At 46.8% G+C, this 25405-nt stretch overlaps 1 protein-coding gene across 1 annotated transcript; it reads right to left on the bottom strand.

Annotated features, from left to right (window-relative positions):
• Positions 1 to 2067: 2067 nt before the first annotated feature.
• On the bottom strand, positions 2068 to 21982 carry ATG4D (autophagy related 4D cysteine peptidase). The gene is made up of 11 exons (XM_068274372.1): positions 21767 to 21982; positions 18333 to 18574; positions 15363 to 15446; positions 15083 to 15256; positions 14041 to 14368; positions 11897 to 11961; positions 8894 to 9036; positions 5224 to 5302; positions 5052 to 5128; positions 3850 to 3969; positions 2068 to 2374 (listed from the first exon to the last, which is right to left on the bottom strand). The coding sequence occupies exons 2-11, from the start codon at positions 18511 to 18513 to the stop codon at positions 2201 to 2203; spliced, it is 1425 nt and encodes a 474-aa protein (XP_068130473.1). The 5' UTR covers positions 18514 to 18574; positions 21767 to 21982; the 3' UTR covers positions 2068 to 2200.
• Between the last annotated feature and the right edge of the window lie 3423 nt (positions 21983 to 25405).

Below are 25405 nucleotides of genomic sequence, written 5' to 3' on the forward strand. Positions count from 1 at the left end.
TTATACTTCTAGAGTTATCCTAACTTGTTGCACCCAACATGCCACTAACATAGGCAGGTAGGTAGGAGGGGGTTAGAGTCACACCATTTAAATATATAGCTTATAGCTGCCAAAACCGTATATCCTGTACAGAGGTTTACACGTCACAGTGTTCACACAGTCACCTACTGTGTCTGTGGCTGCAGCAGAAAGGCATATACTGAATATATATCTCTCACACTCTTGCCCACACAACTGACAGTTCACCTGGCTGCTGATTACCTGTCCCAGCGGCTCAGAAGTCCAACTAAATGATAGCGGCTTAAAGGGACCCCCAGGTGAGAGAGATAAGGAGACTGGCATGTTTATTTTAAATAATGCAGATTGCTTGGCTGTCCTGCTGATCCTCTGCCTCTAATGCTGGGCATACACGGCAGTCAGGGAGGCTTATCAATCGAGCCTAATGGCTCGATTGATAATATCTGACGTGTCCGATCACTGCGGGGATCGATTCCGCGCTCGACCCCCGCTGGCGGACAATAGTGGCGAATCGAGCGGGAGATAAGAAGCGCCGGCGGGGACGCGGCGGGAGTTGATCCGGCGGCTAATCGAGCCGCCGGATCGACTCGTGTATGCCCAGCATAATGCTTTAAAAGGCAACTGCAGTGAGAGGTATATGGAGGCTGTCATATTCATTTCATTTTAAGCAATACCAGTTGCCTGGCAGCCCTGCTGGTCTACTTGGCCGAAGTAGTGTCTGAATCACACACATGAAACAAGCATGCAGCTAATCTTGTCATTTCTGACAAAACACCTGATCTGCTGCAGTGGTTGTTCAGGGTCTATGGCTAAAAGTATTAGAGGCAGAGGATCAGCAAGATAGCCAGGCAACTGGTATTGCTTAAAAGGAAATAAATATGGCAGCCCCCATATCACTCTCACTTCAATTGTCCTTTAAGCCATAAACCTTGTACAAGCTTGCAGATCAGATGTCTATGACAAATCTGACAAGATTAGCTGCATGCTTGTTTCAGGGGCTATGGCTAAAAGTATTAGAGGCAGAAGCCCAGTATGATAGGCAATTTGTATTATTTAAAGAGAACCCGAGGTGTGTTTAAAGAATGTTATCTGCATACAGAGGCTGGATCTGCCTATACAGCCCAGCCTCTGTTGCTATCCCAAACCCCACTAAGGTCCCCCTGCACTCTGCAATCCCTCATATATCAAAGCCATGCTGTGAGGCTGTATTTACATCTGTAGTGTCAGTCTCAGCTGCTCCCCCGCCTCCTGCATAGCTCCAGTCCCTGCCCCCGTCCCTTCCCTCCAATCAGCAGGGAGGGAAGGGATGCAGGCGGGGACTTGAGTTCTGCAGGAGGCGGGGAGAGCAGCAGACTGACACTATAGAGATAAACACAGCCAGCTCTGACAAGCTGTTTGTCAGCAGCGTGGCTGTGATTTATGAGGGATTGCAGAGTGCAGGGGGACCTTAGGGGGGTTTGGGATAGCAACAGAGGCTGGGCTGTATAGGCAGATCCAGCCTCTGTATGCAGATAATATTCTTCAAACCCACCTCAGGTTCTCTTTAAAATGAAATAAATAGGTCCGCCTCCAAATCCCTCTAACTTCAAGTACCCTTTAAAGAGCCTTAATACCTGAATTGTCGAGTTGCAATCTCAGACTTGCCTAGCTTTTTGCCTATCGCACCACTTGAAGGTATGTGCATACTGGTTAAATACGGAAAACATGGGAGCTGCAGAAAGTAGATACATCAGTGGGGGGCCATGTTATGTGGGGAAGGTCAGACCACTCACTTTCCAGCTATTCTTAGAATGATTTGCCAAGTTGTTGAGCAGATGATACACAGGTCTTCTCGGAGTTCCATATAGTGCAGCACAACCTTCTATAGCAACTGAGCAGCATCAGCGTGTTTGGAGACACAGTGATCCTGACCTCACCAGGATCTTGGCTTTTTCTACTACCTAAAGAGCAGAGGATTGTAGAACAAAGAAGGCCCCTCCTGGGGAAACCTCTATAATAGTCCATCAGTGCAGAGACTAACAAGTTAGGAGATACACGCAACAGCAATGGTTGGACAGTATGGCCACTTCTTACATAAAAAGGATTGTCCTGCTTCACAGCTGACATGTGGTCTTCATACCGTTGCTTAGTTGCGTTTTCCAGTGTTGGACTGTAGAAATGGGAGAGACACGTCCTCCCCGCACTATAAGAACTCAAACTCATCTGAGCTGGGCCTCTTGCTCATTGTACCCTTCTTACGGCGAGCGAGAGCAAACGAGGAGAGAGGCGTTCCCTCACATGCGTGGAATTCCTGAGCCTGGCCATCTGAGATGCTGAACACCGGGTACTTCTCTTCTGCTGAAGGAGAACTTAGTACCTAGCGGGAAAAAAAGAGGACGGAACATTAATAGCACACAAAGTTTACATCCTGTGGAGGACTTGAAATATTATGATTTATAAAGCGCCAACATATTCCATGGCACTATACAGAGTAAGCAACAAACATGGGGTACATAATACAGACAATGGTATACAAAATATAATGACAAGTACATAATCCAGAATTCATGCAGAAAACACACACACACACACACACAATCCAGAATTCATGCAGAAAACACACACACACACAATCCAGAATTCATGCAGAAAACACACACACACACACAATCCAGAATTCATGCAGAAAACAAACACACACACACACACAATCCAGAATTCATGCAGAAAACACACACACACACACACACACACACACACACACACACACACACACACACACACACACACACACACACACACACACACACACACACACACACACACACACACACACACACACACTTTAGTAAGCATAACTTAGACAGGGGTTGAAGGAGACAGGCCTAAATTACAGTGTATGCATTTACTGAAAAAGTGAATCTTGAGGGAGCGCTTTAAGATTTGAAAGGTTGGAGAGTGACGTATGTGTTCTGGAAGGTGATTCCAGAGGAAGGGGTGAGGCTCGGGGGAAATCTTGTAAGCGTGAATGTGAGGAGGTGATCCTAGATGAGGGGTTGGGTTGGTATCTAGAGACTAATGGGCAAAGGTCAGTAAAATCGAATGGCAAGGACACAAAATGTGTACATTTTTCTTGTGCACTTTGCAGTGAAAAAGGTCCTTACTCATTTCTTGCTGTAGCTCATGAAAGAACTGTGTGTTCTGATATAAGCTGGAGCTCATCATTGAGATGCTCGGTTTTCTGACTGTATATAACTACAATTTAGAAATTAACCAATGATCAACGGCTGAAGCCAATTTTAAATGCTTTACTTTCAATTGGCACACACACTGACATTTTTTTTGCATTAACAGTAAAAATTATAACAGTGTCCAACTATAAGGGCCCTTCCACATTGAAAATTGTAGTGCGCTGCGATCCCAATTTCATTTTCAAGCGTGCATTTAGCGATTATGGGTGCCATCTACAGAGGTGATTATGATTCACAATGTGCAAAACCCCAAAAAACTGGGGGAAGCACTGTGTTTGCTATTGCATGAGCTCCCATTCATTTAGCCTAATAGCTAATGCAGCCAAACTGCAGCAGGCACTACATTTGCGACTGGGTTAAAAACAGCTTGCAGCGCTCTGTACAGGGCACTGCGATTTCTATGCTAATCATGGTGGCCCTGCGAGCGGCAAAACACAATTGCTTTGAGAATTAAATGTAGACGCATGTAATGTGGAATGGCTCTGATGCAAGCAGGCGAGGTTACTTTCCTCTGCTGATGTGTGGAGTAGTGGCTGCTATGGCTAAATCACCAGAAATCTGGGAACCAAAGCTTCTGGATGGCAGAAGCTGCAATTTGTACCTTTAGAAGATGATCACAGAGAGCTCCAAAATCTGCCCGATTTCTGGCATAAAAAGCAAAAGTGCAGCTGGGATCCATCTTCATAATGGACATCTTCCTGGGAGAGGTGCAGTGAAAGCTCTGTACAAGTGACAGAGGAACTGGAGTCAAAATAACGCAATCAATAAAATTACTTTTTTTTTTTTTTTTTTTTTTTTTTTTTAGACAATGTTACATTTATAAATGATTTAGTCAGCGTTTTCCCATTGTAAAATTTTTCATTTCCCGATTTACATTCTGAAATTTATTACAGGTGGCAACATCTTTAGTACTGGCAGGTGATCTCTATGGAATGTTTGTTTACTGAGAGTTCTAAGGGCCCATTCACACTAGTGTTTTGCCGCGATTTCGACATAAATGCTCAAAAGCTAATAATAAAACCCTATGGCGTAATAAAACCCTATGGCGTAATAAAACCCTATGGGCCCATTCTTAATTGGGCGATTTGCGTTGATTAGCGCAAATCGCAAACGTGCCGCCTGCACCATTTTCAGGCTATTCCTCGGTGATCGCATTTCAGTGCTAAAGAAGCGCTAAACGCGTTTGCGGGAAAATCTCTGCAGCGTCCAGTGATTTTTCCCGCGTGAAATCGCGGGTAAAATCACTCCCGCAAAACGACAGCAAAAATCGGCGGCGTTTTCAAGTGTGAATGGGCCCTACAAGCCAGAATGCTCTGGTGGAGATAATTTTGCATAATAAATAGCCTAAGCCTCAGTGGGAGGTGGAGCGGGGGCGCCGTTGCTGCTCTCAGCACGGAGATAGGCAAAAATAGCCGATCTCTGTCAGGTCCGCTCTACTACGCAGGTGCAGGAGACTTGCGCCTATGCAGTAGAGCGGACTGACAGCGATCGTCTATTTCCGCCTATCTCCGATCCTGCGCTGGAGCCGGGAAGGTAAATATTTCCTTCCCCCCGTTCGGAGGGCCAGCGAGACCGCCGTGGGACACAGGAGGATGGGGGGGGGGGGGGGGGGGGGAATTAAAGACTCCATAGGATCCGGAGGCTTCCCCCTACCGAGGCGAGTACCCCCCAGGGGAACCTCTTGTCGTTACAGGTTTTCTTTAAGTCAGGCTTGTGTATGAGGCTTTATACATATAACATCGGGACTCACTTGCCAATCTCCCTTGCTAATACAAAACAGTGTGAAACAAACCGCCCACATACCTCTACAGGAAAATCAACTTTACTTGTGTCAACATAGTTCTGGCAGTAATGTGGATCCAAGTATAACAGGTGGTTATCTAAAGTATTAAACATATGAAAACCCAGCTGAATAAAAATAAAATACACACATTCTAATAACATAATACAAACAGTATAAGAGTTAAACACAAACCTTGGTAGCCAATGAAATACAGTGAGTGTTTGGGTTTCCCGCCAATAATACCAACACATGAGGGCATCTGCAGGAACTCCTGAAAATATTCAGTATACACGTGAGGACATGACAAAAATAAAATATTCAGGCAGACAGAAGCCTAGTACAAGCATCAGATTTTGATTGGTCAATGACCGGCCAATTTTGTCACTTGCATGTACTATGAGGGTCAACACCCTTAGAGACAGTAGTGGTAGCCTACATATTCCCTTCCAAGTTCCACATGCTTTTGTATTTAACTGCAGTGTTGAAACAAAATGTAAAGAGTACCTTAGCTTTAAAGAGGAACTCCAGTGAAAATAATGTAATAAAAAAGTGCTTCATTTTTACAATAATTATGTATAAATGATTTAGTCAGCGTTTGCCCATTGTAAAATCTTTTAAATCCCTGATTTATATTCTGACATTTATCACATGGTGAAATTTTTACTGCTGGCAAGTGATGTAGCTGCTGCTTGCTGTTTTGGCAGTTGGAAACAGCTGTAAACAGCTATTTCCCATGCAACAGGGTTCACAGACAGGAAACTGCCAAGAGTAGTACTCAGAATTTCTTTGTGGGAGGGGTTTCACCACAATATCAGCCATATAGCACCCCCTGATGGTATGTTTGTGAAAAGGAATAGATTTCTCATGTAAAAGGGGTTATCAGCTACTGATTGGGATAAAGTTCAATTCTTGGTCGGAGTTTCTCTTTAAATGACAGAGCCTGCTAATGACGACAACTGAGGTGACATGTTATATGATGAGATTGACATGGATGTATAGTGCCAGGCACACAAATAACTATGCTGTGTTCTTTTTTTTTTTTTTTCTTTCTCTGCCTAAAAGAGTTAAAGGGAACCTAAACTGAGAGGGATGTGGATTTTTCCTTTAAACCAATACCAGTTGCCTGGCAGTTCTGCTGATCTCATTAGCTGCAGTATTGGGTGAATAACACACCTGAAACAAGCATGCAGCTAATCCAGTCTGACTTCAGTCAGAGCATCTGATCTGCATGCTTGTTCAGGGGCTGTGGCTAAAAGTATTGGAGACACAGGATCAGAAGGAGAGCCGGGCAACTGGTATTATTTTAAAAGGAAAAATCCATATCCTTCTCAGTTAAGGTTCCCTTTAAACATCAGGTATGTAAGTGACAGTTTCTGTCCGGGTGGGGACCGGGTCGAACTGGGTCAGACTATAGCATAACCCTCACTGATAAGTAATTACAGCCATAAAATACTTTCCTGTAAGCAAATGACTTCCTGGAGCTAAAAAGGGTCAATAATTCATAGATTTAGCTCTGGTATACTTCAATGAATGAGTCATTGAGCAGTAAAACGTAAAAAAAATAAATTTAAATATAAAAATAAAACTGTGGTATATCGTCATTTTAGGACAAGGAGGATAGGTACAATTGTTTTTTTTTTTTTTTATCAGTTTGTTTTCACCTTGGATGTCCTTCGATAAGGACAGATGGTGGAGTTGCAGGATGAAATACTCACCTGTCCCGACAGCTTCGTGTCACACTCTCCTCCCTCCTAGGCTGTACAGTTATAGCCATGTTTCCAAAGACTGCCAAAGCTCTTTAGAAACCTCCACCTGCGTCCCCAGCGTGACAGCCCCCAACTGGGCAGCGGCTGTCAAGCTGGGGGCAGGCTGTGGTGATGCTGATGGGCGTGACCAGAACCTGGGCAGCAATTTTGAAAAAAAAAAATTGCCAGGGCCCATTCTGTGAGTGATCACGTGCCTGGAGGGAAGACTTCAGGATAGGTAAGCTTAATGTCAGTTGAGCAGACTATTTGAGGGTTTCCCAAGACTTCATAGTAGAGAAAAATCTAATTTCTAAGAAACAACATGGGTGTACTAAAGACAGATCTTTTCTGACTAACATTCTCAGCTTTTATGAGGGCAGTGAATGCTAATGTAGATACTTGGAATGCTGTAGATGTGATATACTTGGACTTTATAAAGGCCTTCAGTTCTGTTCCCCACAATAGTCTGGTGCAGAAGGTGAGGATGCAAGGACCAGGTGTGCATGGATGTGGAACTACCTAATGGACAGAAAACAAAGAGCTGTGGTCATATTCAAAATGGGTGACTATCAGCAGTGAGGTCCCACAGGGGTCAGTACTGGGTCCATTACTCTTCCATTTATTTATTATTGACCTAGTACATAAAGTAGAAAGTAATGGTTTACATTTTTGCAGAAGATATAAAGTTGTGCAGAATCATCAACACACAGGAAAATCGTGAAATATTGCAGAAGGATCTGGATAGGATGGCTATATGGGCACATACATGGCGGATTAAATTCAGTGTTGAAAAATGTAAAATCATGCATCTTGGTCATACCAATGGTCTAACATCATACAAAATAAACAGATACAGATGGAGACTTTAACCACTTGAGGACCCACCCTTTACCCCCCCTTAAGGACCAGCGCTGTTTGTTTGGATCTGTGCTGGGTGGGCTCTGCAGCCCCCAGCACAGATCCGCGGCCACACAGAGCGATCAGATCGCCCCCCTTTTTTCCCCACTAGGGGGATGATGTGCAGGGGGGGTCTGATCGCTCCTCCTGTCTGGCATGTTGCGGGGGGGGCACCTCAAAGCCCCCCCCGCGGCGACATTCTCCCCCCTCCCTCTCCTACCTGCTCCCCCCGGAGATCTGGGCTGCACAGGACGCTATCCGTCCTGTGCAGCCAGTGACAGGCTGTCTTCTGTCACATGGCGGCGATCCCCGGCCGCTGATTGGCCGGGGATCGCCGATCTGCCTTACGGCGCTGCTGCGCAGCAGCGCCGTACAAATGTAAACAAAGCGGATTATTTCCGCTTGTGTTTACATCTAGCCTGCGAGCCGCCATCGGCGGCCCGCAGGCTATTCACGGAGCCCCCCGCCGTGATTTGACAAGAAGCAGCCGCTCGCGCGAGCGGCTGCTTCTTGATTAATTAAGCTGCAGCTGGCGACGCAGTACTGCGTCGCTGGTCCTGCAGCTGCCACTTTGCCGACGCACGGTATAAGCGTGCGGTCGGCAAGTGGTTAAAGGGACTCCGAGCAGTGCAGAAACTATGGAAAGATGCATATCATTTTAAAGCTCTCTTTCTCCTCTTCCCAATCATATATAAACCGCCGCTCTATGCCTTTTAGTTTTCGCTATTTTCACGATTGAAATTGCAGCGACTGCGATTTCAATCGCGAAAATAAAGAAAACTAAAAGGCGTAGGGCAACGATTTAGGTGTCGCCAGAAAGAGGAGAAAGAGAGCTTTAAAATGATATCCATCTTGCCATAGTTACATTGTATTACACAGGCCGACTTTTTCTGCTGAATGGAGCTGCTGACACTGGGGAAAGTGTTGTCCTGTGTAATACAAGTAACTATGGCTTGATGGATATCATTTTAAAGCTCTCTTTCTCCTCTTTCTAGCGACACCTTTTAGTTTTCTTTATTTTCGCGTTTGAAATCGCGGCCACGGCAATTTCAATCACGAAAATAGCGAAAACTAAAAGACGTAGGGCGGCGGTTTATATATCATTGGAAAGAGAGCTTTAAAATGATATGCATCTTTCCATAGTTTCTGCACTGCTCGGAGTCCCTTTAAACTTGGAAAGGGAATTTGGGACAACCTTTGTAAATCACAGGCCCAATTACCTTAATACATTGCTTATATACTGGGTTAAAGTGCTCTCCACCAAGCCGAACAGGTATAAGGATGATAACCGCACGTCCCCCGCGGTTCTTCTCTGAAAGTGAATTCTCAGGTTCCAGCAGTTGCCCCACATCCGCCTTGTATACTGCGAGTAAAGAAAAAGACATCTCTTATGACCATAGATATAAATGAAGACACAGAAACCTTGTAGACTATTATCAGGCAGTGCAGTTACTTACACTCACTACCCAAGAAAACGTACATATACTAACCTTTTAGCAGCCCCGCCCAGTTATTCCACGTATGATAACTCCAGGCAGGCCTGCTGCAGCCGGATATACTTGGGCCTGCCTCCCCATCGTAATGCAGGAGCACTGTATTTACCTGATCTGGTTGCAGGTTCAGCCCGCCTCTCTCACCACCGAGCGGCGCTGTACAGCTGACATCTTCCATCGGCTTCTGATCACATCTCAGTACCTGAAGTTGGATGTCAGGGTTACAGCGCCGCACGGTGGTGGAAAAGGAGACCTGATCCTGCATTCAGATCAGGTAAATAGTAAAAGTAAAAAGTGCTCCCTGCGCCGCTCTGCATTAGGCTGGGAAGGCACAAAAGAACTTGGCTAGGGCTCTTTCACATCAGACAACGCGAACAGGAGCCATTCTCCTGCACGCGTTGTCTGCCTGCGGCGTGTCGTCGGGTATCTGCGGTGCGACGCAATCAGCGGCGGTAGCTGGTAATTAAACCCGACGGAAAACGCCGGCTCGCGGGTGCGTTGGAGGAAAAACTGCGCCCGGGTGCGTCGGAACCGCAACGCATCGAAACGCAGCATCGAGTGTGAAAGGTAAAATGAAAGTCTATGGACTTTCATCTTACCTTGGTTAACGCAAATGGCTTCCGTTTGAGTTAACGCAGAAAGTCTGCCCTAATGTGAAAGAGCCCTAATTGCATGTAAAAAAAGAAATAAAATAAAAACAGCAGGTAAAAGGTTAAGGTTCCACTTAAAAGCATACCAGAAGTGAAATAAATTATTGAAATTAGAATACCTCAGTAGTGGAATAGTCTATAGCAGTGATCATGCATCTGCCTCCCCGAGTTATGCTTAGGGCTGTCAGAGTATTGCAATGCCTCATGGGATTTGTAGTTCTACCACAGCTGGAGAGTCATCACTGGTCTATAGGACTCGAAGGGAGAAGTAATTTGGGGTTCAGTTATCGCCGGCACCCGAATTACACTTCTGCTCAGCCATAGACATAACATTACAGCGGCGCCCAGGTCAGGTGCAGCGCAAAGAGCATGCACTGAAATTACCTGCATATCGGTGCATGCTCTCCGCACTGCACCTGACCTGGGCGCTGCTGTAATGTTATTATGTCTATGGCTGAGCAGAAGTGTAATTCAGGTGCTGGCGATAACTGGACCCCAAATTACTTCTCCCTCTGAGTTGCTACGGCTTTGAGGATGAATATTAATTAACGTCGCCCCTTATTTTTTACTCTGTGCTTCTGGGCATGCGCGGACCATACTCTCGCATATCTAGTATGATTGCGCTCACACCTGGAAAGGAGAATGCCCACAATAAAGAGAAGATCCTGGGCAGCAATGGTGGGCTCAGAGAGGATGGACTATCCAGAAGCTTCCCACTATTTAAGTATTCAAATTTGAACCCCCTCCTGGTCACAAATTTGTGAACCCAAAATTACCTGAAAAAAGTTAGATGCTTACCTAGGTAGAGGAGAGTCTCTGGATAATCCTTTATAACCCTACCATTGCCGGCCATGGACCCTCTGAACATATCTAAGAAGAGCTTGTGGGATATGTTCTTGTGGCTGCGCTCCCTGCAGTGTATGAGCGTGGCCGCGCTGTGCCTGCACCAGTATGGCCACGCCTGCACAGTAAACTGTGCTGCTTGTCCTCTATGCTGTTGTGCAGCCACACACATGCAGGTGCAGTACAGCTGTGCTTGTGCATGAAGAGGAGCGCAGCCGTGAACCGTCAGATGGTCCCGGGCAGGGGAGGACGTAGGAAGCCTCTGTTGGATCCAGAGGCCTCCCCGTTGGGTAATTTTTTTTTTCTAAATGCCTCAGGCTTGCTTTAAAAATACATTCATAGAATCAGGGTGCTAACAAATGCAAGAAAACGGAGTTTGCCTAATAAGCTGTGTACACACAACTGGATGTTCCTCAGCAGAAAATGATCACTTGTGATCGTTTAAAGGAAACCTGAGATGGCAACTCTCATATTTATACTAACCTGGGGCTTCCTCCAGCCCCATGAGGTGCAATAGCTCCCTCGCCATCCTCTCCATTATCCTGTAATTGCCGCCGGTAATCTGGCATGTGCATGATTAAGCCGTGCATGTGCAGGAGCGTACGACTGGCACAACTGACTAGATTACTGGCTGCGATTACAGGATAATGGAGAGACCGGAGAGGACTGCAGGGGAGAGATTGCACCTCATGGGGCTAAAGGATGCCCTAGGTAAGTATAAATACAATGGGAGTTGCCATCTCAGGTACACTTTAAGCCCAAAATCTTAAGTGTGTACAGGTGCCCCCGAGACCACTGACAAAGTCGTTAGTTATCCACCCTGTTCAGTGTTCTCCTCAGAAGTTTTTTCCAGCCGGGTGGCATGAAAAAGCAGCGGGTGCGACAGAGGAATGCAGGGACGGCGCTTATCTGCTTACAGCATAGGAGGATTAGGAGGTGGCCGATGAAAGCCGGGTGCCCACTAAAATTAGCCGGGTGGAACACCCAACTAAAAGAGCCTGAGGAGAACACTGCTGTTGGATCACTAACAACCGATAGCTATTGTTATTGTAGTAACACCACTTTCTTCTCCACCTCACATAACACGGCAGCACGTCTATACAGTGTTCCTCACAAATTAGCTCACATATACTGTATGCGTATAATATTAGATTTTTTTCTAATAATTTGAATTGCCTGGTTTATGGACATAATTTGTGCACAAACAATACACTATATATAGAGACCCCCATCATACCTGTACAATCCTGAGAGACGTACACTGACAGCTCGGGGACTTGTGAGGTCGTTTCCAGTGCTCTCCTGAGAGACAGAGATCAAGAGTCACTTAACCAGTCAAAGACATTATTACACAGATGCATTTTTTGGGGGAACAGTGATCAACAACCGACGTCTGATGCTGATCACATAGATGAGGTAATAATGGTCTGATTCTTTATATAATAACCAGACTGGGTAATGATGAAAGGTGTGTGGGTTCCCCTTCAGTCATGCAGGCCAGGAAGGTCGGTCGATCCACATGTGCAAATGACCGAACTGTGTAATGTGTCAAGAACCAGAATCCCCAGGATTTAGCTTAGAACACATGATCATATAAAAAGAAAAAGCTATTGTACATGTGTGTATGCTAACTTGCTATTTACGATTAATCACCAATCAAGACAACAATAAGAATGATTGAGTGCCTGCAAGGATAGACAGATCAGCTCAAGTACTCTCAGCCTTAGCTACTTACTGTAACTTGGATTGCGATCACTGCACACAGATGAGTGTGACGCATGCACCGCTGAGCTCTGCTGCTGCCGCCACCTGCCAGCTTGCCCAGCCTAGCTATTTGGTGAGAGGATCTGTGACTGTGTGTGATAAATCATTTTTACTCATGGTTGAAACTCCTCCCCCCCCCCTTTTCTTTTTGTCTCTCTTTATAGATCAGGGGTGTCAAACTGAAGCACAAAGTGGGCCGAAATTGCACACTGGGGCCTAGTTTTGGGCCAACCTCAATATCTACTGGCCATCTTCCTTCCTCAAAGTTCCCTGGTGTCTAATGGGCCCCCTCCAACCCCTATACATTTCCCTGGTGTCTAGTGTTCCTCCCTCCCCTATACAGTTCCCTGGTGCATAGTGACCCCCCCACCTCCCTTATACAGTTCACTGGTGTCTAGTGGCCCCACCCTCCCCTATACAGTTCCCCAGTGTCTAGTGACCCCTCCCACCCCCATACAGTTCACTGGTATGTAGTGACCCCACCCCCCCTACACAGTTCCCTAGTGTCTAATGACACCCCCCCCCCCCCACACACACACACACCCTATACAGTTCACTGGTATCTAGTGGTTCGCTCTTGCCTATACAGTTCACTAATGTTTAGTGCTTTTCCCCTACCTCCCCCATATGGCTTCCCTGGTGATCTAGGGATTCACCTCCAATACAGCTTCCCTGGTGGTCTAGAGTGGGCCAAACATAATGCAAAGTGGGGAAACCACCTGAGGGCCAAATTTAATGGCTCTGAGGGCCAGGTTTGGCCCACGGGCCGGAGTTTGACATACATGTTAAAGATGCAGATTTATCAAAAACAGTGCAAGCAAAATTGTGCAAAAAGGTGACCATACATTACTTAATTTGCTGCGTCGACAGCTGGATGATTTGATCATAATAACGAATATGGCAGATATTGATGCCATAACGAGGCTGTTTGATCGGTTTCCCTCCGAAATCAATCGAAACAATGGTTGTGGCATGCTGGAAATATCTCGCTTGAAAGGGATCGTTTGGGAGTGCAGCGTTAGCGGCATTTGTTTCCCAGATTTACTGGTGCATCTGCTCCCGTTTCCTTCTCTTTGTCCTGGCCCAGGATAAAGATGTTGTGGTAAACACACAGGTGCACGTTCCATGCGACATCGCCATATGTACGGCCGTCATGTACATGCATGGGGTGTCACAGGGTACAGCAACCCCTGGAGAAAGACTGGTAGGAGTGGGTACAAGAAGAGGCACACCAATGGACAGGTGTTCCTGCAACACTCACCACAAGCCCGTGGAGTACACACAACATGGGGCAATCCAGGGTGGCCTGGCAGGTGGAGGCAGCTGCACAGATTTCATTACCCAGATTGGGGATTCTGATTAGCTGCTCTGAACAACTGCTCCCCAAATGTACATGTTTTGCACCAGTGTTGCTAGCACTTTTACTAAATCCAACCCAGTGCCTTTCATAGTATGAAATCCTTCACAAAAGGTGGAGATACAGTTTACAGATGTAGATTCTACAATGCACATAACAATAACAAGAGACCCAAAAGCCAATCCATGAATCTCATTCCCCTCTGCAAGATGCGAATAAGAAGAGAAATGGTTTAAGGAAAGTATACCTTTAAATCTCACCTCATGATATGAGCCACAATACTGGGGCCATACCAATCGCCAGCCTTCTTCCCGAGACTACCCCCCAACTTCACCATGTGGTGTAGACCAAAGGGGGCATCGGGGTGGTCTGACAGCCATCGGAGGATGTCCCTGTGGATCAACTCTTGCTGAGGGTGCTGTAGATGGCGCCTTTGGGGGAGGGTTTCCCACTGAGGGCGCCGGTGGTGGCTTGGTTGAAAGGAGGATGAAGATGCCGTGGTGAACACGCCCACATTGGAAGGAGAAGACGATCGGATGGGATCCATGTCCACAACTTGGGTATTTAATGCTTCCGACCAGAACCAGTCTGGGGCAAAAAAAAAAAAAAAAGAAAAAAAAAGTAGAGACAAGGAATTAGATGTGCAGACTGAACCCCATTCATTTACTGTCGTGTCACAACAGTGTTGTGGATCTGCATTTCTATGTACGTATACAGAAGGAACTTATGCAAGATCTGCAGTAAGGGCTCATACCCACTAGCAGGATTTTTTGCCATCGTTTTGAGAATGCGCTCTCATTGACTTGGGAATTGTGGTAAATTCACAGCAAAATCGCTAAAAAGTCAGCAAAGGTGCCCTCATCTAGAAACATCTGAGAACTGCTGCTCTATACGATCCAGAGGCTTCCCTCTCCTTAGGTTAGGATGTTCCTTTGTACCAGAGGTTCGCCTTGGGTACACTTTAAAGTGTACCTGAGATTAGTTAATAGGTTGTATCTATACTTACCTGGGGCTTCCTCCAGCCCCATGAAGTGTGTTGGGTCCCTCGCTGACCGTTCTGGCTGCTCTGTTCTGCTGCCATCTCACCCGGTAATTGGGCCAGTTGCAGCCAGTTGTGCTCTTCAGCGCATGTGCGGCTCCAGCCATGCACGTGCGGGAGCTTTCTGCCAAGACACGCATGCGCTGAAAAGGGCCGGCCCTATTACCAGGTGACATCCGCATGTGCAAAGTACCCCCCTGGCCACCCGCATGTGCCTAGTTAGAGGGAGACGTAAATGTCTGGGGTGAAGGGGCACAGCTGACCTCGGTTCACTAGATGCACCAGGAGAGCCTGGGCCAGCAACATCTGAGCACTTCTGATCATACAGCCCCATCCACAGTCTGTTGTCAGCTGCGTCCCCTCCAGTGCAGGAAAATCCCGTCTGTATGTGAGCCAAACCCGAGACACAAAATCCCTCTGGAAACGGTCAATGTCATCTGCGAACACAAAAGAAAGATACGGTAGTTCTCTTGCAGCTGGGGTTCACAAACACATTCCATACATGGTGCACCAATACACACACCTGACCAGGTTAGACCATACCTTCATTCCTGAAGTGGTAGTGTTTCCCCAGCAAGTACAGGGAGGATGTTCTGCTGAAATGTGTCCTCGTTTTAACAGTCCAACCTGTGACAAAAACATACAGGTGAAACAAGCACGACTTAATAACGAGCGTTTAGTTGCTCACAGCTGTGATTTGTTGCAGTTTTATTTATCATCCATTTTGAATAGACGTGCAATTGATAATACAGCAATTACAGGTAGTCCCTAGTTAATGAACAAGATGGGGACTGTAGGTTCGTCCTTAGCCATGAATCCATTCTTAAAGAGACTCTGAAGCGAGTCTAAATTCACTTTAACTTGTAGCCATGTTAAGCACTATAAGCCCTGCTAAACCGCCGCAATCCCACGGCAATAGGAGGGGTTTATACCCCCCAAATCCCCTCTGCTGTGTCCGGGGAGCGCTTACTCATAGAGGCAGAGCTTATGGCTGTAGCTCTGCCTCTTGGCACGTCAATCCCCGCCCCTCTCTTCACAGAGAGGGGCGGGGAGAGGCGGAGATCCGCGCGACGATTGACATGCATGGGGGCAGAGCTGCAATTGAAAGCTCTGCCTCCATGAGCAGCAAAATCCACGGCCAAGAAAGTCGCGGATTTTGCAGAGGGGATTTGAGGGGTATAAACCCCTTCTTTTGCCACGGGATAGCGGCGGTTTAGCAGGGCTTATATTGCTTAACATGGCTACAAGTTAAAAAAGTGAATTTAGACTCGCTTCAGAGTCTAAGTCAGAATGATGTGCCATCTCTGTTCCCTGTACCTCACCTCCTCTGTGCCACCTCTGCCCCCAATGTAACACCTTTGCGCCCCCCCCCCCCCCCCCCCCGCGTGCTTCTGTCTGGTGTAAAAGGCTCCACCTATGACCATTTAAAACAATCAGGAAGCCAATCTGTAGGCCAGAAAAGGCAGCTATACTGTGCCTTAACTGGGGCATATTGGAATAAGTGTACAATGGAGTCCTCACAGACAGGAGTACTAATGGAAAGGGAAGGGTGGTGAACTAGAAGGTATAGCACATGGGAAGGAGCAACTCTCTCCAGTTTTCTTAAAGCAGACCAGAACTCAGAACTTCCTCTCTGCCCTAACAGATAAGCAGTTTGAATAGAATAATTGGGAGTACTGTGCTTTTTACAAAGGGAAAAAGAGAAAAAAAAAAAAAAAAAAACCTATAAATCCTTTTTGGGGTCATCCACTTCACCCCTATCTATTTATATTGCATTAAGTCTATGAACAAAGTATATGTCTGTGCTTTATATTCTGTATTGGAAGCACCTGCAAGGAATTTCTCATGGAGAATTTTAATGGAACTTTTTCTTGAATTTTGTGTCAAAGTTTTTTGATATTTTTGTACTTTGAAGATCCTGTTTGAATTTTTTTTTCCGAAATCCTTTCTATATACTTCAAGCTAACAGATAAGCAACAGCATAATAACCTTTACAGAAAACCATTTCCTTATTACAGCTTATAAATCTCCTCAGTGATGCTGCAGTATGGTTACTTCCTGGTTTGCTGGGAGCACTGAAAGGGTTAAACTCCTGTGTTTACATATTAGCTCTCAATTTAGCAGACAGCTGGGAGATCAAATTACACTAGCTCATTTCCTAGCAGGGAGCAGAGTGTCTGGTGTCAGGGCCAGACCAACTTGATTGACATTTATTTTGTTATTCTTCTTTCTCTAATCTCTCTCCTTCTGCTCTTAACCTCCATAGCAGTAACCACGAGCTAGACCATCGGGAGGTTCCTGCAGAGCATTGCGCGCAGCAGGGTTTCTCACTCACCTCCTGGGTGATCCAGACGCTGGGGGTCATTCCTCTTCCTATCCACTGAGGCTCTGCATCCCCATGGTGAGATCGGCGACTGTCACCATGACGACAGCCGACAATCTCACTACAGGGTTACAGCGCCACCCAGAGGGAGAATTGCAGCGCTGGATCCCAGAGAGGTAAGGGCAGAGGCTGCTCCAGGCTGTCTCGTGGTATGATTTTTTTTCTTGCTTTTAGGGTCTAAAAGCACATGAAAAAAAATTGTACCGCATTTAGACCCTAAAATCACAAAGTAATCATACCTTCAGGGAGGTTATTCTCCGTTTTCACTCTTCTTATCACCTATCCCTTTCCGCCACTTTGGCTTCTTTTTGTCATTGGACCTACCTAGGTTCCGGTTATGCTTCTGGTAATCCATTAGTCTCTGATGCTTAAGGGCCCTTTTCAAATTCTAAAGTGATGCAAATGCAGCGACCTAGCCGCATCGCTTCCGCATCTCTCAATGCAGAAGTGAATTGAGGAGATGGGACGCGTGTGCGGGCGGATGCGGGTGTGCGAGAGACTGCAGCATGCTCAGATCACTCTGCACCGCTCCACACAACGGAAACTATTCCATTGCCGTGCATGTGTTTCAGGACGTCTGCGGTGCAATGCGGCTATGTAGCTGCATCGCGTCTAATGGAAACGGGCCCTTAGTCTAGTTATAATTATTAGCTGACAGAAGCTCCTTTTTTTTCCTTTATATGTCTGGAATTCTGCAATATTTTATTATGCATATATTATACTGTTGACTTATCTATGATCTTTGAATATGTTGTTGTTCATCATTTGCCCTCTTAATAAAAATAGTGTTACCTAAAGAAAAAAAAAAAAGTTACACTCATTCATTACTTGCTGAGAAGGGAGAATTAGACAGGCTGTCCTCTATAAACCAGGGCTGTGGAGTCGGTACAAAAAACATCTGACTCCAACTCCTCAGTTTAAGACATCACCGACTGACTCCAGGTACCCAAAATTGCTCCGACTCCTTGATTCCAACTCCATAGCCCTGCTATAAACACATGCAATGTGGATTTCTTTGTGTTCCCCTTCTGTCCTGTGCAAGAGTTCAGGTCCACTTTGATTAAAGTCAGCTCTATTCTCAGCTGATAAAAGGAGTAAGGAAAGCCCAATCATTAGAACTCTCTCCTTACCATACTTAACGTTGTTCCATGCTGTCAGGAATTTGCTCTTTAGCTTATCCACCTCGTCGGCCTCAGCATCTTGGGCCTCTCCTTGGTAGCCCATACTGGCCTGATCCTGACGTCCACCAACATTTTTCCGTCGACTGTTGGGGCTGCCATACTGAGCTGCTGCAGGGGAAACTGAATTCATTTATCCACTCTGGCTTCCCAAGTGTGGGAGAAGTACCACCAGAGTCCTCCAGGTAAGAGTCCTGCAACAGAAATATCGATTGTGCCAATCGTCTGCTGTGACAATCTGGTGACCAGAACTATACATACAACATACAGTATCTAGGGATGGTCAATGAGATGCAAATAATAATGAGTTGAGCAGGTTTATGTAAATTATGTATAAAAACATATGTAGCTTGAAAATGGACCAATCAAACCAAACCACGACACTCACATCATCAGACCACAAGATCTAGCCTGTCAGTGCTCAGCCCATATACTGTCCACTGCATCAAATTTCCTGCATGGCTGTTGTCCCAGAAGGAAGCCTCTTCTAAAGACGATGCACAAGAAAGCCCAACACAGTTTGCTGAAGACAAGCAAGCTAAGGACATGGATTACTGGAACCATATCTTGTCTGTTCTGACAATGTCAGAAACACCTGATCTGTTGAATGCTTGCTCAGGGTCTATGGCTGAAAGTATTAGAGGCAGAGGATCAGCAGGACTGCCAGGCAACTGGTATTGCTTAACCTCCTGCCGACCCCGTCACGCCGATGGGCGTGGCGGCAGCCCCAGGACCGCCTAACGCCGATTGGCATAAAGTCCTGGGGCCAGCTAATGCAGGAGATCGCACGCATCTCCTGCTTGGGGGGCAGAGCTCTGGCCCGCCTTCAGTCTCCGAGCGGCTACTGCCACTCGGGAGACTGTTAGACGGCGTGATCGCCATCCATTTACGTGTACAGCGCTGCGATCGGCAGCTGCGCTGTACTGGGGACAGCCATGTGACACGGCTGTCGCCCTGGGACACTGGAGAGCAATCGGCTCTCATAGGCAGAAGCCTATGACAGCCGATCGCCATAATTAGCTGGCTGTGGGGAGGGAGGGGATATATTTAAAGAAACACTTTTTTTAAATTAAAAAACAGTAAGAAAAATATTTGTACAAATAAAAATAAACAATGTGGGGGCGATCAGACCCCACCAACAGAGAGCTCTGTTGGTGGAGAGAAAAAGGGGGGGGGGGAGGGGAAATCCCTTGTGTGCTGTGTTGTGCGGCCCTGCAGCTTGGTCTTAAAGCCGGAGCAGTGCTTTTCAGCGCTGCTAGATTTGGGCGCAGCCAGCGCCGCCAGACTATAAAGGGATTCAGTCTATAGCGGCGCTCAGTGAGTAACGTCGGAGCCGTCAGAAGACGGAGCCGAGGTTGCTTAACCTCCTGAGCGATAATCCCGAGCTGAGCTCGGGGTATATCGCGCAGGAGGATTTCTCAGACCCTGGTGGGCCGATTTGCATAATTTTTTTTTTTGTTACACGCAGCTAGCACTTTGCTAGCTGCGTGTAACTTCCGATCGCCGCCGATCCGCCGCCGCTCGCCGTGCCGTCCCTCCCCGACCCCTTACGCAGCCTGGCCAATCAGTGCCAGGCAGCGCTGAGGGGTGGATCTGGACTCCCTCCGACCTCACGACGTCCATGACGTCGGTGACGTCATCCCGCCCCGTCGCCATGGCGACCGGGGAAGCCCAGCAGGAAATCCCGTTCTGAACGGGATTTCCTGCTTACTCTGATCGCCGAAGGCGATCGGAGTGGGTGGGGGGATGCCGCTGCGCTGCGGCTATCATGTAGCGAGCCCTGGGCTCGCTACAAGATTTAAAAAATAAAAAAATTTAAAAAATAGTGCTGCGCCACCTCCTGGGCGATATAATTGTATCGCCCAGAGGGTTAAAAATCATAATAATTATTTCATTCCCCCCCTATCCACGGCGGCCTGGAGAGGGAATAGTAATTAATTCTTCCCGGACTTATGCAGAAGCAGGACCAGCCATATAACAGCTGGATCCTGTGCCCAAGTCTACCGGCGCCGAATTCAAATGTACTCCTTAAAGCTGCAGTGGCCGAAAATGGCCTGGTCACTAGGGGGGGTTTAGCACTGCAGTTATCAAGAGGTTAAAAGGAAATAAAGAAGGCAGCCTCCATATCTGTCTCGCTACAGTAGTCCTTTTAACAAGACTTTTTTTCCCACAGTCACGGCTATCATTGACATAAAAAGAGGAAGAGTTTTACAGTAACTAAAGTAAACGTTCAGTATAGTACTGCTTAATAGCATTCTAGGAAAACAAACTTTGCTCTCAGATTATTGAACCATAACAAGGGGCCTACAGTGTAAGGTGAAAATAGGAAGTACATCCAAAAGCACAAGAGGTAATAACAGCAAAATCAATCCAAGATCTAAAGCAGAACTAACGACCGATAATGAAGACCGTCCATTATATAGCAGAGCTAAAAGTGGGAACACTGCTTAAAGGACAAGTGAAGTGAGAGGGATATGGAGGCTGCCATAGTTGTTTCCTTTTAAACAATACCAGTTGCCTGGCTGTCCAGCTGATCCTCTACCTCTAATACTGTTAGCCATAGACCCTGAACAAGCGTGCAGATCAGCTGTTTCACTGCATTTGCTGCATGCTTGTTACTGGTGTGTGATTCAGAATAGCAATATAAAAAAGTGTAATTTTGAAAGGTAAGCCGTTTAGCAAGGTGACAATAAAAAATAATATTGAAGGAAGCCCATGTTGGGGTAGATTGCCTTTTCCCGGGTGTCCTGACAATTGCTTGCTATTCTCAGGTTCCTCCTGTTCCCCTTCCCTTCTAAGCCTTACGAAAAGTCCTCCAGGTGACGCAGAGCTCACAAACCATTGCTTGCTTTCACCGAGCCTGCGCAATTTTGAATCGTGCAGAGCTGTCTGGGAAACTTCCTGGAAAATAATTCAGCTGGAAGATTGCTTGGATTACTAAGGGGGACTGGGAACAGGGAGGACCTGGAGGAGAAGGAGCAGCATCAGAACACCCAGGTAGCACTGACTACCCCCCACCCCCATTAAGGTCTATTATGCAACTTAGACTATGCAATCTTATCACATCTATGTAATATAAGGAGCTACCACCAAAGGGATCCATTCAAAGCAAAATAAACCTATGCAGTAGGATAAATGGAGATATGTAGACTGTACAATAAAGATTGTATCATAGATGGGCGCCCCTCACTCAGGGATAAATAAGAAAGTCATAAAAACTGCCAATAATGCTTTAGGCTCAACTGGAACACACTCTTCCACTGGAAATGAATATACATACATTCTATGCTTTGCAGCTGATCAGCTCACTTCCGGGGTTTCCTACCCAACCCACTAATTGGCAGCTACAGCAGGAAATCAGACAGGAGCCAATGCAGCCAGCTTACCACTCAGGGAACTTCACAAGTCATCTGATTCCAGCTCTGTGTCCATCTTCTACCTGCAGACCCTGCACGGACATCCTTCTGCCATAGCAACCAACGACTTGCACTTCCCTGATCGCCACTGTCCCTGTGACCAGACACTAAGCCACGCCCCTCTCTCTCAACAGAGCTCCTACACCCCGGGGACACAGCCTCTGCCCTCTCACCTCATCTCTTCCCACCGCAGGATAGTGTTGTCCGGATCATGAACGATTCGGATCTTTGATCCGAATCTATTTTATGAGTCGATCATCCGAATCATCAAAATGAGTGATTCGGATCGCAAAAGGGGCGGGGCCAGGAGCGACACGCCCCCTCTCAGCGGGGTCTTGGAAGCAGAGCAGAGATGGATCGCTCTGGTGGATGGGAGGCAGCCTTGCAGGGACAGGTAGATGAGAGAGAGGGGACATGGGTGCCACTGCCAGATATGTGTAGAGCACACATACTGGCTATAACGTGCTGCCCATTATAGGCTGTCTGTTCCGTAGTTGTGCAGTGATCACATTGGAAGCTTTTTGGCTCAGCACAGCTCAGTAACTTTGCAGACAGTGTGATTGAAAGGCAATATAATCCTCCTGCACTCGGCACTAAACAGCTGCACTACACTTCTGGGAATGCTTTCTTTCACTGTGCGACCTTTTCTTTCAAAGTACACAGATGAACATATAGGTGAAATATATGTAAAGCATAGGACTTCAGCATGTGGGTATTACGTGCAAACATTTCTGCTCTCTGCTCGTCCCTCCTCCCATCTCTGTCCACTCCCTGCCCTCTGTCCATCTTCTCCCCTTCTCTGTGTGTCCACTCCCTCCCCTTCTCCTGTCCACAGACCTGCCCTGCTGTTCATTTCACCCCTGAATGCTTCCGGTAGTAAAATGATCCGAGATTCGGATCAAAGATCCGGATCTCTTCAATGATCCGATTCGAATCATCCGGATCATTGAAAAGATCCGAACTTCCCATCTCTACCGCAGGAGGCCGGGCGGAAGTCACGCTGCAGACTCTGCTGGTGTTATGTCTGATCACGCTACCCTAAAGATTACGCTGCCGCGCATGCGCAGTAGAAAAATCGTGTAGTTTTACACAGACTCCCCTGATTTCTTCCATGGTGGTTTAGCACAGGCGCAGATGCAGTTTAGCACAGGCTCGCTGCAGTGCAGAGTGCTTCCTGTTCTACTGCTATTGGCTGGCTACAGAGTTCTCCCTGTGTCATGCGTCAGTAAAGATGTATGGTGACAGACAGGGGTTTTCGCTTGTCATTTTAAAAGTACAATGACAGAAATAAAGGAGTCTTCACGTGGCATTAATGATATATGCACGAGTCAGTAAGGATGACAGACCTAGGTACAGAGGGGTCTCCTATGTTACATAGTTATTTGGGTTGAAAAAAGACACATAAGGGACACCTGGAGGACACATAAGGCACACAGGAGGACACCTGGAGGACACATAAGGGACACCTGGGAGGACACATAAGTCACACATAAGGGACACCTGGAGGACACATAAGGCACACAGGAGGACACCTGGAGGACACATAAGGGACACCTGGGAGAACACATAAGTCACACATAAGGGACACCTGGAGGACACATAAGGCACACAGGAGGACACATAAGGGACACCTGGAGGACACATAAAGAGTACCGATTGACGACTGAAGGGGAGTGGGCATGGGGCGCCCTCTTCAGGAATACAGTTGCGGCCAGGTTGCTGATACCTGTTTGGGAAACCTTTGTTGCAGTGGCTACCAAGCTGGTGGCAAACCACGACAAGGTGGGTGGGTGTGATCAGAGCCACGGCAAGGGGGGTGGAGCGATCACCTGCCTGGGGGGATGATGCTAGAACAGGTAAGTATTTAAACCTGTGATACCCTCCCCAATCCAACATCATTAAGACAGAGCCTGTCATGCTAGGCTCCGTAATTTTTACTTTGGGTACTCTTTAACTTTAAGGTCCCATTCACACCTAAAACTGCAAAACGCTGGTGATTACCGCCGACGTTTTGCGGGAGTGATTTTTCCGCAACGCGGAAAAATCACTGGACGCTCCAGCGTTTTGGGAGCGATCGTGATTAGTGGTGCTATGCATGCTAATTGTGAATCGCCGGCAAAACACTGCATGTCACGCGTTTGCAGTTAACGCTAACCGCCATAGGCTTACATGGGCTAGCGGTTTTAAAAAACCGCTAGCGTTTTGCGATTCCCGCTCAAGTGTGAACGAGCCCTGAGAAAATTTCTCTCTCTGTGGCTATCCACTACGGCTGAGCGATTTTTGGTTTTTAAACCTAAAATGGTGATTTGGGGCAAGATGATCTCAGGATCCTCTAAGCTGTAATTTTCTGAGCCACCGCTGGTACCTGCTCTGCTCCAGCTCCCGTCCCTCCAGAAAGTCCCTCTCCACCTCGTCGCATTGCTGTGCGGTAAGCTGCTGTGAAGTGGCAGCCAGCATTGTATAGTAATGATGGCCGCCAGGAAGTGGCGTGATGTCACCTCCTGTTACAGCCCCCCCCCCCCGTTAGTGAACACTTCTTCGAAGCAGCTCACTGCACAGAGATGCGTCAAGGCAGATCAGGACTTTCTAGAGGAGGAGGTCGGGAGCCGGAACAGAGTAGATACCAGTGGCGGCGAGGAGGAGACTACCTCTATCTATCTACAGTATCTATGTCTCTCTCTATCTGGCTAACCTGTACTGTGACACCTATACTGGCTAACCTGCACTGTGGCACCTACAGTGGCTTGCAAAAGTATTCAGCCCCCTTGATGGTTTCCACATTTTGTCACGTTACTGCCATAAACATGAATCAATTTTATTGGAATTCCACATGAAAGACCAATACAAAGTGGTGTACACGTGAGAAGTGGAAAGAAAATCATACATGATTCCAAACATTTTTTACAAATAAATAACTGCAAAGTGGGGTGTGCATAATTATTCAGCCCCCTTTGGTCTGAGTGCAGTCAGTTGCCCATAGACATTACCTGATGAGTGCTAATGACTAAATAGAGTACACCTGTGTGTAATCTGATGTCAGTACAAATACAGCTGCTCTGTGACGGCCTCAGAGGTTGTTTAAGAGAATATTGAAGTCCAAAGAACACACCAGACAGGACAGGGATAAAGTTATTGAGAAATGTAAAGCAGGATTAGGCTACAAAAAGATTTCCAAAGCCTTGAACATCCCACGGAGCACTGTTCAAGCGATCATTCAGAAATGGAAGGAGTATGGCACAACTGTAAACCTACCAAGACAAGGCCGTCCACCTAAACTCACAGGCCGAACAAGGAGAGCGCTGATCAGAAATGCAGTCAAGAGGCCCATGGTGACTCTGGACAAGCTGCAGAGATCTACAGCTCAGGTGTGGAAATCTGTCCATAGGACAACTATTAGTGGTGCACTGTACAAAGTTGGCCTTTATGGAAGAGTGGCAAGAAGAAAGCCATTGTTAACAGAAAAGCATAAGAAGTCCCGTTTGCCACAAGCCATGTGGGGGACACAGCAACCATGTGGAAGAAGGTGCTCTGGTCAGATGAGACCAAAATGGAACTTTTGGGCCAAAATTCAAAACGCTATGTGTGGCGGAAAACTATCACTGCACATCA

Source organism: Hyperolius riggenbachi, chromosome 3 (genome assembly GCF_040937935.1).
Source record: "Hyperolius riggenbachi isolate aHypRig1 chromosome 3, aHypRig1.pri, whole genome shotgun sequence".
NCBI lineage: Eukaryota > Metazoa > Chordata > Amphibia > Anura > Hyperoliidae > Hyperolius > Hyperolius riggenbachi.